The sequence below is a fragment of the Ascaphus truei genome, chromosome 1 (assembly GCF_040206685.1).
Source record: "Ascaphus truei isolate aAscTru1 chromosome 1, aAscTru1.hap1, whole genome shotgun sequence".
Classification (NCBI taxonomy): Eukaryota; Metazoa; Chordata; class Amphibia; order Anura; family Ascaphidae; genus Ascaphus; species Ascaphus truei.
In genome coordinates, this window is record NC_134483.1 from 271885771 (window position 1) to 271900488 (window position 14718).

Sequence of the window (14718 nt, forward strand, 5' to 3'; positions counted from 1 at the left end):
TACACATACACATAAACCCATATACATATATACCCACCTATATATCCATATACATATATATACACCCATACATATATACACATATATATATATATACCCATATACACATACACATACATATATATGCATCTATCCAGACAAATATAAATATACGCACACACACACACACACATATATACATACCCAAAAGCATACATGCATGTATATACACCTATCTACCTACACGTACACATGTATGCCCATATATATATTCCCATATACCTATACATACCCATCTACATATATACCCACATACATATATATACCCACATACCAGAATGTGTAAACAGCCCACATTTATTTATTTTTATTTATTTATTTATTTTAATTATTTATTTCTTTATTTAACCACGTGCCCCGAGTATTTTTTATTCCCTCACGGTCCCCTGAACGAAGGGAGTGGGGGGGGAACCGCAGGAGCAGCCGCCTCTCCAGCTGTATGGCTGGTTGCTCCACTCTCCCCCCTCCCCCCTCCCCCGACCGCGTGCGCCTCTCCATTGTGCTCCCCCCGCCACGTGGAGGAGCGCAAGCGCCGCCAGCCCCTCGGCTGCGGGAAACCATGAGACACCGGGAGGGGGGCGGGCCAGCCCGCATCCCGTATGCCTCTCCTTGCGACGGGGCACCGGCTCGCTCCTACCCGGCACTGCCTGCACGGGTCGCATGCCTCCACCAGACCCCCTCTCCCTGCACACAAAACCCCCTGCCCCGACCACTATTCCCTGCCAGGCGTCCGCCACGGCCCCACGCTAACCTCCCGAGAAGGTGCTTACTGCATCAAAGCAATTTATTTATGTTACCAAAAATAAACATGAACTATATATATATATATATATATATATATATATTATATATATATATATATATATATATATATATATATATATATATATATATATATATACCATAATACTGAGTTAAGTTATGGTGAGTAAAAAAAGTGACAAAAACCCTCCACAGGAAAGCAAATATGCAAATACAACTGTATGCTCATCTGCATGTCTTAGGCAGGTCTGCAACCTCGCCTTTCCCCATTATCACCCAGCATACAGCACTTCCACTGCAGCAAGGGATTCTGGGAAATGACATGCAAATGAGCACACAGTGTCACTTTTTGCCTCAAAAACCATTTTGAACATGGTTCCCTATAGGCTTAAGCTTGCTGCATGGTCACAGCTTTGAGCACAGCCAGGGTTAAGGTGCATACCCAGAAAACCACCCACAGACAGCTGTTTCGACCTTAATGGGTCTCATCAGTGTGGGGTTGATTTTAACTGGGTATGCAAAGAGGCTATGGGATAGGCTATACCATAATACTGAGTTAAGTCATTTCCCAGAATCCCTTGCTGCAGTGGAAGTGCTGTATGCTGGGTGATAATGGGGAAAGGCGGGGTTGCAGACCTGCCTAAGACATGCAGATGAGCATACAGTTGTATTTGCATATATATAAACAGTATATATATATATATATATATATATATATATATATATATATATATATATATATATATATATATATATATATATATATATATATTGTGACAGGGTCATTGACTCCGTGTATGTGAATGGAGATGGCAGTATGCATGCTATCCAGTAAACGAGGGGTTAACTCAGCTTGTCAAGCAGACCACAGGTGATTTGAATTAAGCTCCTTCACCTGCTTTAAAACAGGAAGAGGAAATACCTCTGGGGCGGCAGTCTCTCTCTCTGAGGCATAGAGGTAAGACAGACACAAGCTGCCCAAAGCAATCCTGTCCCAAGAGGGAAGAATAAAGCTCCCAGGTAAGGAGCCAACTGCGTTTGCTGTACTTTATTGGGCTGGAATAGGTTAGCTAGCCAGCCAGATAGTTAGCCTACACTTTTGTTTAGCTAGTACCCCGACCGGGGTTAGGATTTTTGTTTCGTTTCAATTTTAAAGGGACAGTGTACCCATTGTTTAGTTACCGTTTTTGGACAAATAAACCCATCAGCATTATTTCACCGGAAAAGACGTGTTGTTTCCTCACTTACCACGACCATCCTGTCACACGTGGCGTCAGAAGTGGGATGTCGAACACCCTGTAAAAGGGGCGGAGCTACAGATTGCGTCTGGTGGAAACTGTCCACACGGTAGGTGCCACTATGGAGGACATTGTGAAGGCCTTAGTACACAGCACCGCTGTCCAGCAAGAAGCTAACAAACAGGGACAGGACAGCACGGCTGCACAACGCGAGACGAACCGGTTATATGCAGCCCAGCTTGATGTTGTTGCAGACACACAGAAGCAGCTGATTGAGCAGCTGACCCAGATTAAAATGGGCTTGTCAAGTACGGCCCCGCCGCGGCCCGTCCAGGCGAACGAGTACCTACAGAAAATGACCTCGCACGATGACGTCGAGGTATACCTCAGGTCCTTTGAGCGAATCGCTTCCCGGGAAAGGTGGCCCTGCTCCAAATGGGCTGGGATTATCGCACCCTTTCTACTGGGGGAAGCCCAAAAAGCGTATTGTGACCTTGACGAAGAAGCCGCAGCAGACTATAACTGTCTGAAAAGCGAAATCCTTGCAAGGATTGGTGTGACTCCCGCAGTTTGTGCACAGAGGTTCCATAAGTGGAAATACCAGGAACAGAAGCTGCCCAGATCCCAGTTATGGGATTTGATTCAACTAGCGACCAAGTTGCTAAAACCAGAGGAACATAGCCCGGCACGGATCCTGGAGATGGTGGTGTTGGACCACTTCATTCGAGCGTTACCCCAGGACCTTCAACAGTGGGTGGGACAGGGAGATCCCCTGTCTTATGATGCCATGGTAGGCGCAGTGGAGCAGTTTCTGGCTACCCGTGAACTGTCACGCCCCACTCGCACCAACTACAGCCCACGTCCAAACACGACCAGTAGAGGCCAGCGCTGGCGCCAGGACACACGACCGTTCACACGATTTGAACGGATGGAAGAAAACCCGGATAGGGACAGAAACTCTAAATTTCAGAAAGGGTTTCAAGAACGAACTGGACCAATTGTTTGTTTTGAGTGTGGGGAGACGGGGCATATTAAGGCTCACTGCCCACAGTTGTGTGAGACAATGGAGTGTGCATATGGTTCTGTGAAATCTGAATTTTGTGGAGTGGTGGGTATGACCCACGAGGGAAAACGTACCCACAACTTCCTCACCACGGTGATGTTAAATGGAAAACCAGTCTCCGCACTGGTAGTCTCAGGGAGCAATATTAACTTGGTATCCGGGAAGTTGGTTAAGCCTCTCCGGTTACCCCAGGGTGAGAAGTTGCAGGTATTATGTGTACATGGATGTACGCTTCCGTACACCACGACTCTGATAAAAGTAAAGGTCGAGGGGCAAGTCATCGAAACTATGGCAGCAGTTGTACCAAAGTTACCCCATTCCCTAGTGTTAGGCTGTAATTTCCCTGGTTTTGACACCCTGATCAGAGGACAGCTCACCTTGAACAATCCTACACCAGATGAGCTTTTTCCGTTTTCAGACCCCGAATTAGTCGCCAAGGTTTCTAAAACCCCTAAGTCAAAACGAGAACATAGGACCGAAAAAAAAAGAGGTACACCCCCACCCCAGTTAGCACTGGTCACTACTCCTAACGGAGAGAGACCAGAGGGAGAAGAGTTGTCCAAGACAGGGCCTGTTGAGGCTCAGGTATATGAGTTACCCGTGGAGGTAACCGACCAAACTCCCGATGAGGAAGGTTTTGGGAATATAGAACTGTCCATAACTAACTTTGGTAGAGAACAGGCTAATGATCCCCAGTTGAAAAATGGGTTTAGCCAGGCGGTAGAAGTTAATGGGGTCCCGGTAGAAGGAAACACAAAGGAATCCTATCCATATTTCTATATTAAGAATGACTTGTTATACCATGTGAGCCAAGAGGAGGGCCAAGAAATAGAAAAATTGTTGGTACCCAGTTCCTTAGTGAGGAAGGTCCTAGAGCTAGCACACTCTCATTTGTTGGGGGGTCTTCTGGGCGTAGAGAAGACACAGCAAAGAATCCTAAAAAGGTTTTACTGGCCAGGAATATATAATGCAGTAAAGATATTCTGTACCTCTTCTCCCGAGTGTCAGTTGACAGCCCCCCGACCAAGGTTGAGGGCACCATTGATCCCTATGCCTATTATTGAGGTCCCATTTGAGAGGATTGCCATAGATATAGTGGGTCCCTTGGAAAAATCTGCCATGGGTCATCAGTACATTCTGGTGATCCTAGACTATGCCACTCGATATCCAGAGGCACTACCTTTACGTAACACTTCCTCCAAAGCTATAGCTAAGGAATTGTTACAGGTATTTTCCCGACTCGGGATACCGAAAGAAATCTTGACAGATCAGGGTACCCCGTTTACATCTAAGCTTATGCGAGATTTATGTGTAGAGCTAAAAATACAGTCCCGAAGAACCTCTGTGTACCATCCGCAAACGGACGGACTGGTAGAACGATTTAATAAGACGTTGAAGATGATGTTGAGAAAGGTGGTCGCTAGTGATGGGAAGAACTGGGACACCTTGTTGCCCTATCTCTTGTTTGCTATCCGAGAGGTACCACAGGCCTCTACAGGGTTTTCCCCATTTGAACTCCTGTATGGGAGACGCCCAAGAGGGATTCTGGATAGCCTCAAAGAAGAGTGTGAGCAACAAGCTGTGCCAGAGAAAAATGTCGTCCAATTTGTGGAAGATTTGAAAGACCGTATTGCGCATATTACCCCCATAGTCAGACAGCATCTAGAAGAGGCACAGAGGGCCCAACGGAACCTTTACAACAGACAGGCTACGGTTCGTAACTTCCGGCCAGGGGATCGAGTAATGGTCCTTGTTCCCACGGCCGAAAGCAAGCTGTTATCACATTGGCAGGGGCCATATGAGGTTCTAGAACAGGTCGGCCCGGTGAATTATAAAATTCGACAGCCAGACCGGAGGAAGGTAGAGCAGATCTATCACATAAATCTATTAAAAGCCTGGAAGGATAGAGAGGTATGTCTGTCTGTAGTAGCTAACGAATCCAGGAACGGGGAGGAACCACGTGTTCAAATATCAGCAGAACTTACGCCTGAACAACACAGAGAAGCTGTAGATTTGGTAAAGAGGAACAGAGATGTCTTTTCCAGCGTACCAGGGAAAACTAGGATGGTTTCTCATGATATCGTCACCAAGCCTGGGGTAGTCATTAAGATAAGACCTTATAGAATCCCAGAAGCTAGAAGAGGGGCTATTCAGTCAGAGGTAAAGAAAATGCTAGATCTAGGCATAATTGAGGAGTCCCATAGTCAATGGTCCAGCCCTATTGTCTTGGTACCTAAGCCAGATGGGACAATACGGTTCTGTAACGACTTCAGAAAAGTAAACGAAGTCTCGAAGTTTGATGCCTATCCTATGCCACGGGTAGACGAGTTAATTGAGAAGTTGGCGAGGGCACGTTTTCTAACCACTTTAGATCTTACAAAGGGTTATTGGCAAATCCCCTTAACGAGGTCAGCAAAAGAGAAAACGGCCTTCTCCACACCTGATGGTCTATTTCAGTATACTGTTTTACCCTTTGGTCTTCATGGGGCGCCCGCAACCTTCCAAAGAATAATGAATAAGTTGTTACACCCACACTCGAACTACGCCTCAGCGTACTTAGACGATGTAGTTATTCATAGTCCAGATTGGGACTCACATCTAGTAAAGGTTGAAGCAGTGTTAAGAACCTTTCGGGAGGCGGGTCTTACAGCCAATCCAGCTAAATGTTCAGTCGGCCTAGCAGAGGCAAAATATCTTGGCTATGTTGTGGGAAGGGGGACAGTAAAACCCCAGCTCAATAAAGTTGAGGACATTGAGAGTTGGCCCCGTCCCCTTAAAAAGAAACAGGTTAGGACGTTTTTGGTCATTGTAGGTTACTACAGGCGATTTATACCCCATTTTGCAACCCGGGCTGCACAGCTGTCAGATCTAGTAAAGGCAAAGGCACCTGAGGTTGTAAAATGGAACGGTAATGCGGAGACCGCATTTGTAGACCTACGCACAACGCTCTGTAGTCACCCAGTCTTGGTAGCCCCGGATTTTAAAAAGGAGTTTTTTTTGCAAACGGACGCCTCCGAAGTAGGTCTCGGAGCTGTACTGTCCCAGTTTGTAGGAGAAGAGGAACACCCGGTCCCCTATTTAAGTCGCAAATTGTGTCCCCACGAACAAAGATATGCCACAGTGGAAAAAGAGTGTCTGGCCGTAAAGTGGGCAACAGACACATTGAAATATTACCTTTTAGGCAGGTCTTTTACACTCATAACAGATCACGCACCACTACAGTGGATGCACAGAAATAAAGAAAAGAACTCGAGAGTTACCCGTTGGTTCCTGTCGTTGCAACCTTTTATCTGTATGTGGGGATAGTTCTGGCTGCAGTGTGGATACTTAAGGCCCGTGCACAGGCTATGTTCTCCTCCGGCTGCCTATCTCCTCCACAGATGCAGTCTTCAGCTTCCTTAGTCCGTTGCGCGTGCGCATGCGCAGACGGCAAGACGCTGGGCCAGGATACAGGGAAAAGAAACTCCTCGCTACGGTGGCTTGGAAGAACCAAAAAACGTCTGCATCTGTGGAGGAGATAGGCGGCCGAAGGAGAACATAGCCTGTGCAAGGGGCTTAAGTATCCACACTGCAGCCAGAACTATCCCCACATACAGATACAAAGACCTTTTGCCAGCAGGGATCAGCCGAGAAGCAACACTGCAACCCAAAAAGGGATATGCTGTGGAGTCTGGCGACATCTCCTTTCTATGCCTGAAAATATCGGTCGCTTGTAAGTTTTAAATCTTATTCACTCACTGTCTAATTAAATTGTATTGCACTATTTTGTTTTCCCTTTTATTTTTGTCAAGGAAGATACCAGAGGGCACTTCCTCACCTACAACCTGTTTCATCACGTATTGAGGAGAGAACACCAGCTCATGATATTAGAAATTCCATGTGAGCGTGTCTCTACCCAAACAGTGTGTTGTAATATCATTCTTCCTCTGTTTTTCCCCTCCCACCCCTCCCTTCCCACTCTAGAGAAAGAAGTGTGTATAACTTTTAGTTGTTTTTTATTGTGGCCCTCCCCTCTCTCTTCTATTTTACACGTAACATACGTCGTGGAGCTGGGAGCAGAGTGACGCGCCCGAGGACTTTCCCCCCCCTTTTTTCTACTCATATATATACAGAGGTTGGTGAATAACCTCTGAAAGACTCAGGCAGCGGAATCATTCTGTGGAAAGGACTGAAGCCACACCTTGAACAGTAGGTAAAGAACTTTTCTTGCCGCAATTTTTCTCTTTTTCCATACATCTAAATAAGTGTAGCTAAAAACCAGACTCTGAATGATTAATGAGTAACCTATACAGAGAAATGAAAGGATCTACTGTCATAGAGAGTCTCAGTGATTGCTGCACTGTGGGGGTGCAATGCCTGTGGCCAAATATGTAAATGAATATCAATATGTAACACTTATATCAGCTCTGGCCTCCCACCTAGCAGGTAGTGCAGTGTAGTGTGAACACTTTAGTGCACACTTCCGGGAAAGAGAAGATGAAGAAATAAAGTGGTGGAGGAAGCACAGAGGAGCCTTTTCTTTTTGTAAATTGTGTGAGAAACGAGGAAGAAGAGAACCTTGTGGCGTTCCAGTCCACAGGAAAATCTACTACAGAACCTGCACAGGCCTCCCCCCACACATAGAGCTCCTGGTTTGGAGATTAATATGGGAAACAGCTTGGTATCAAGGGGGTGCGCTATGGAAAAGTAACGTGCCAGCACAAGAAAGCTGTAGTTGTTGAGGAGAGACTTGAGTGACGCGGCCGGATTACAGCTGTGAACGGAGGATATTGTTAAAGCACGCATCCACAGGACCCGCCCCCAAGTGACGGTGAATTCATCCGGAGCAAGCAGGGAGTTGCAGGAGGTCGCTCAAGTGGCGTGGTGCAGAGGAATAGCAGGAGTTATCGTGCCATTTCCTAACAATCAATGCTGACTTGCAATCTGAGTTTTGTAAGTAGGGCTTCGATTTTACACCTTCCGGACCTGGTTCTCTTATAGGGCCTCATGCAGTAAGCGTCGATTATGTGAAATCGGCAATCTTACCGATTAGTCATGTTATTGGCGTTTTTTCCTCTCCGTATGCAGTAAGTGCCGAATACATTCAAAATCAACCCGAAAACAAATCCGCCCACTCTCACGATGATTAGCCGATCACACACAGGTGTATCGGCGTGCGTGGCGGGGTGCTGTTAGGTTGCCCAATCACAAATCTTGCTGAATCAGGCGAAACAAGCATGTTTTGGATTGCGCGCCATATTTAAAGGCAACGTGTACTGCTATTCATTCTCTGTGTTGTTGGGAGTGAGAGAGAGAGAGACGCACAGAGCTGGCTGTTTGAACATTTGCATATTGACTGAGAGACTTGTTGTGTATTGGGTGAGCTTTGTCCATTGTTGTTTTGTTTACATCTTTGTCTTGTTTTATATGTGGAAGTGTTTCGTGTGATTGGCTGTACATTTATTGTCTGTTTTTTGTGAGTGCTGCAAGTATGCCCGCAAAGCGTGGGAAGAGTGATGCTGGTGGGAGTGGGAGTGCTACTCGTGGGAGTACGCGTCGGAGAGAACGTACTGTTCAGGGGAGTGATGTTGCTGAGAGTGAGAGTGGTGTTGCAGGGAGTGGGAGTGCTGGTGCTGCGAGTGGTGTTGCTGGGAGTGGGAGTGCTGTTGCTGGGAGTGGGAGTGCTGTTGCTGGGAGTGGGAGTGCTGGTGCTGGGAGTGGGAGTGCTGTTGCTGGGAGTGGGAGTGCTGGTGCTGGGAGTGCTGGTGCTAGGAGTGTGAGTGCTGGTGCTAGGAGTGGGAGTGCTGGTGCTGGGAGTGCTGCTGGTGGCGCAGTTGCTGATGGGGTGGATGGTGGTGGCGTGCTTGCTGGTGGGCAGCTTTTGGAGGCTCTTCCATTGGAAGAAGGAGAGTCCAGTCAGCACCAGCCAAGCTCTGACCCTAAACCTGCTCGGAAGAAACGTGTGGAGAAGCCACGTAATCCTCGCTTCAATGACCAGGAAAATACAGCTCTTGTCACTGGCATTCTGGAGCACTATGACAGTATATATGGACATTTACTAGGTAAGTGTACCTTTACATTTATTATTCAAATACATGTGATCCTAGGTCATCTGAGTTTTGTTCATATGCAAATATGGCTTCACAATATCTTTCTATGTTAATTAGTCTGGAAACACAGCTTTTTATCATGCCTTACAAGGACAACTAAACACAGGCGGTCAATTTGCCATACAGTAACTGCATACAATATGAATGCAACCTTGCTTACATGTATAGGTTTAGTAGTGAATGCTCATGTGCTTCACATATTACACATAAAACAGCATGTTTGCTACCTCTTGGAACAGCTAGCAGTGTAGGAAACTGGTGCTTATATTATTATTCATTTACCTCATATATTTTATATGTTTTTCAAGGGCGGACAAGTTCAGCAAGCAGAAAAGAAATGTGGGACACAATAGTCATTGGTGTCAATGCGTGTGGGAATCATGTGAGGGACAAGCGGAATTGTCACAAGAGATTTGATGATATTAGGTCCAAATTGAAAAAGAAAATACAACACCAACGCGTGCATGCTACTGGCACTGGAGGTGGGCCCACACCACAACGTCTCATATTAAGTCCATTGGAGGAGCTGCTTCGGGCAAAATTACTTCCCGTCGTCGTGGAAGGCTTACCTGGTGACCGTGATATAGGAATTTACCCCTCACAATTTCCACCAGGTGAGAAATATTACTGTACTAGGCGTGTCGTTGCTTACAGTTATTTTGCATAGTTACACTGCTTTTTATACTGTCTTCACAATATAAGCATACCTGCATCTATATATGTATATGTCTGATTCTGTATATATATATATATCTAAATAGACATATATGTTGTAGTCCTACTAAAAGCAGTAACTAATATAGCACGTGCCATTGCGTGCTCATTTACATGTGAATTCCCAAAATGCATTGCTGCAGTGGAAGCAATTGATGGTGGGCGAAGATGGGGAACAACAGGGTAGTACACATGTGTAACACATGTTAATGAGAAATTATTACTAGCTACAGGTACAGAACAGAAATATGTAGAATATTATTGTGTATTTATTTATTTTACTCCGACGAACATGACATTACTGCCTATTTTAAGCATGCATCAAATATATTGCATGCAACGGCCTACAAACATCACTTGCACTAACACATCTATAGTTGTTTATGAAAAGGTCCATTTTTGCTTTAACTCATATACAGACAGCATAATGAGGCACACGTATCATATTTTATGTCATTGTTTTCATAACTTCAAAACTGCACACGACTATTTAGCTCATCTACCATTGTGTTAAAGCAGCTGCAATTAATATCTCATCACAGCATACACTTCAACAGAGGGGGTGGGGTTCAGCACACACACTAATTACAGCCTCATTTTAGGGGCAACTTAGTTCACACCATTTTCACCTGTTTCAAGTAATTGAAAGGTGTGGCTGATTAGGCTTTTTGGGGAAGGGAATACCGTTCTTACAACCTGACTAGCACAACTGAAGTTAATCACACTCATTTGAAAGCTTCACTTTAGCTACTAAATGCCCCAACAACTCATTACTTATCAAACCGTACGTCACACATTAGTTCACTCATATCTATAGTTGAACTACTATCAACGACACATTATCACACACTGCATGTGTTGTCTTGTTTAGTCACAGCCACATTCATGTGTGCCACATCTTATATTAATGTACCACACATATCCTCTACCAAAAGCAACATTTTTTGCAATATGACCACCTTCATGATAACCATTGTGAATGGTCATCTCATGATAGTTATGTACATTATGATACTGATATCACTACACAACATATGATTTTTATGTACAAATTTAATGTATTTTTCCTCACGCATTACTGCAGAACCATAGTATGTTGTATGTTAGGGAACTCAAAACTTCTAAGTACACAGGCATGTACATTGTTATTACAACTAATTATGTTCACTTTCACACACACATTTTGGGTTAAGGAAATGATGCTGTTAGGTACTCATAAATACAGAACATACAATAACTGTTTGTTCAATATTTACACATGTAAATGTAAAACTTATGTTATTGTTATATATAGTTGCCCCTGAAGGACATGTGTCACCTGAGACTGAACAAGTGTCTTCACCTGGGTCAGCCAGCTCAACACACCTAGAAGGTGAGTGTATCAGTTGGTGGCCATATAATATGTGCTCTTCTATATGTTATGTTGTCATGTTCATTATTTGTTTTGCACATCTTCTTTAAATAGGATTACTTAGTGTCAGTGAAAATGAAGTGTAAGGCAACTTGTATTGTGTTAGTGATGTTAACTATCATGTAGGAGTTGTGAGTTTACAGCAAGTTTTCATTCACTCATATTTCATTCTGAGTCCAAACATTATTCTTAAGTCAAGGTAGTTTTTAATGTGAGGTTATAAAACGTATGGAAACATGTTAGTTGTTACTTATGACACAGTACAATTACATAGTAACACAGCAGAGATTAACATGACATTTAATAATTTGTACATTTATTTGTAGAACATGATGAAGAGGATTATGATGATGATGATGATGACGCCACCGCCATACACACACAAATAGAAGCAAGTGACCATGAAGACGTTCCAATTGAAACTGTTTTACCGGCAAATCGTCCAGCAAATACGACATACGATGCAATTGTAGCTTCTGAGGGAAAAATTGTGGAAGCAGAAAATCGTCGCCATTCTGACTTCATGACAGTGCTGGAAAGGATGATTGCACTGCAGGAAGAAACAGTTTCACAATTGGCACATCTCCACAGAGTCTTCATTGAAGTGCCGAAACAGTTGCAAAAAATCAACACCTCATTCGAAGCATTAGTTGTTCAGCAAACACAAGCTAATTACTGGAGAATGACTAATGTACCACAATTCAACACCTCCCAGCCAGGATCTGTTCATGCAGGTCAGTTTTCACCACATTCATCTGATATTCATTCACCAGGCCCAAATGTTACCGGTCAAGTAGCAGAGATTGCTGTGCAGGTTCCTGACGACATACTACCACTGCCATCTGTACAAAATCAGCAGCTGACACCTACAAAGGAGCCCACAAAAACAAAATACAAGCAGTTACTACTGACCAGTTTTTGGTCAAAAACAACAAAAGACACACATGAAACAGACCAACCATCACTTGTGCAGTGTCTACCAACTAGCTCACATGTGTCAGTGGGCACAAGCCCTGTCCGTGAACAGTCACTACCCAAAAGCCCTGTAGGTGAATCACTGCCCAAAAGCCCTGTAGGTGAATCACTGCCCAAAAGCCCTGTAGGTGAATCACTGCCCAAAAGCCCTGTAGGTGAATCACTGCCCAAAAGCCCTGTAGGTGAATCACTGCCCAAAAGCCCTGTAGGTGAATCACTGGCCACAAGCCCTGTAGGTGAGTCACTGGCCACAAGCCCCGTAGGTGAACAGTCACTGCCCAAAAGCCCTGTAGGTGAGTCACTGCCCACAAGCCCTGCCCGTGAAGTGCCAGAGGCCACTCAAAGTGGCTCTGCTGTGCCTAAAGTTGGTGGCAAAAGAAAAAGGAAAATTCAAGAGACAACAAGCAGGCCTGTTACTCGCTCGCAAAAGGAACAAAAAAAATAAATGTTATAATTCAGAAAATATGTCTTTGGCCTTGTTTTGTTGACTTCATATTATCTAATTACTATTGTATGTATGCTGAAGACTGTGTTGTTTCCAAACTTTCAAGTATGTTCTTGTACACGTGAAGTTTTGGAAATGTGAACATTCCTAATTAATGAATAGTGTTCTAAATATTTATGTTTTAATCGTCTGTTCAGTAATGGTCCACCAGGAGCCAGTTGCTAAGTTTAGAGAAGCTGCCATTGACTTTGCAGCAAAACATTGCATTTGGGTGTGTTAATTGATGTAATCATTGCATGTGCATATTATTTTCATGCAATTATAAAAGCACCTATTTAACTGCAAACATCTTTCTTGTACGTGTACAGCAGGATTTTGTGTTACATATTACTTACCTTTGCTGCCCATTGTAATGTTGTCCTTTAATCATTTATGTGTTCTTGTTTCAAGAACATCTCTGAATTGATACTAATATATATGTAGTATGTATTGATATATGCACACACACACACACACACACAGACACACACTGTGTGTGTGTGTGTGTGTGTGTGTATATATAGTGCTATCTAAACTGGTATAGATGTATTTACAAGAAACATACACTTCATGCTTCCTTGTGAAAACACAGTATTTTAATAATACAGGCCTAATGTTTGAGAAGTATACTAAGTGTGAGCCTCTAACATTATTGGGCGCAAACAAATGTTTATTACTTAATTCACTCATGTTTATCACCATTTAAATAGGTTTCATACAAGGCCTACTTACTGCCATCAATATGTTGTGTGTACTCCAGCAATATTTAATAAAAAACAAAAAACAAAAAAAAAAATATTTTTTTATATATAATATATATATATATATATATATATACATATACACATACACATACACATACACATACACATACACATAGTACAATATACACTTTATATATATATATATATTTATGAGATAGATATATTTATATATATATATATATATAGATACACACGTATTTAAACTCATGCAGACAGGGACTTAAACAGACTTTCAAATACACACAGAAATGGATGTGGGAAAAAAACATTTAATTTTGCAGGTGTGTGAATTTACTGATATGGCTGTCTAAGCACTATTTTCACACAGTGGTCTTTGTTATTTTGCAAGAAAACTCAATGTTACTGAATGAAAAGTGTACTAATTTTTTCAAAAAGGAGATAAAAAAAGGATACATGTTTGTCCCACATGCGGCTATCACAAACCACAAATCTTCAAGCAATTATAACTAGAAATCCAATTGGCGTTTGAAATAAGGAGTTACAGTTTATACTTTTGTTGACCTTGAAAAGGAAACACAGCAATTTGTTAGCCACTGAGCAGTTTCATTTTGATGAGCAAAGAACAGATACCTGCACACATCTTTTGTGCTACTCTGCAATGGCTGATGAATTGGTGACAATTATGAATCCGAATTTAGGTTATAAATACATGATTTCAGAAGCTATTTTATCAACTTGCGGACATCAAGCAAGCACACGCCAAATCTATGATTTGATTCGAGCAAAATATCCTTATTACCAAAACCATCGGCATGCGCGCAATTTTAATTCATCAATAAGATTCACTTTATCAACAAATGACTTTTTTGAACGTGTGCAGGATAAGCTAGAACACAACTATGGTTTCTGGAAGATTGCCAAAGAAAAACATTTCACCGTGAAAGAAGGCACATATATTGTGGTTAAAGGCATATTTATTCCTAATGCCAATAGCAATGGATCCGCTACTACTGTTCCGTGTGAATCGATAGCTGCTGCAATATCTGCACCCTCCATTCCTGAAACCCACATTGTACATGAACATAACTACTATGATTCTGTACCAAGCCTTTCAGCTGAAAATGCATTGGAATGGGTACCCGAAGAAATGAACATACCTCCCGACCAATTGTTTGAAGAAAGCAGTGGCGATTCCTATGAGCGCTTCATGGAGGAGAT

At 43.2% G+C, this 14718-nt stretch overlaps 1 protein-coding gene across 1 annotated transcript; it reads left to right on the plus strand.

Moving 5' to 3' along the window:
- Positions 1-2334: 2334 nt before the first annotated feature.
- Positions 2335-12736, plus strand: LOC142496135 (uncharacterized). The gene is made up of 4 exons (XM_075602614.1): positions 2335-2418; positions 6894-6981; positions 11200-11277; positions 11643-12736. Exons 1-4 carry the CDS (start codon positions 2335-2337, stop codon positions 12734-12736), a joined length of 1344 nt encoding a protein of 447 aa, XP_075458729.1.
- The last annotated feature ends 1982 nt before the right edge of the window (positions 12737-14718 follow it).

Coding starts and splice junctions, on each gene's coding strand:
- LOC142496135 (XM_075602614.1), top strand. CDS start 2,335: ATGGGCTTGTCAAGTACGGCCCCGCCGCGGCCCGTCCAGGCGAACGAG. Junction 2,419..6,893: donor CCTCGCACGATGACGTCGAG/GTATACCTCAGG, acceptor ATTTTTGTCAAG/GAAGATACCAGAGGGCACTT. Junction 11,278..11,642: donor CAGCTCAACACACCTAGAAG/GTGAGTGTATCA, acceptor ATTTATTTGTAG/AACATGATGAAGAGGATTAT.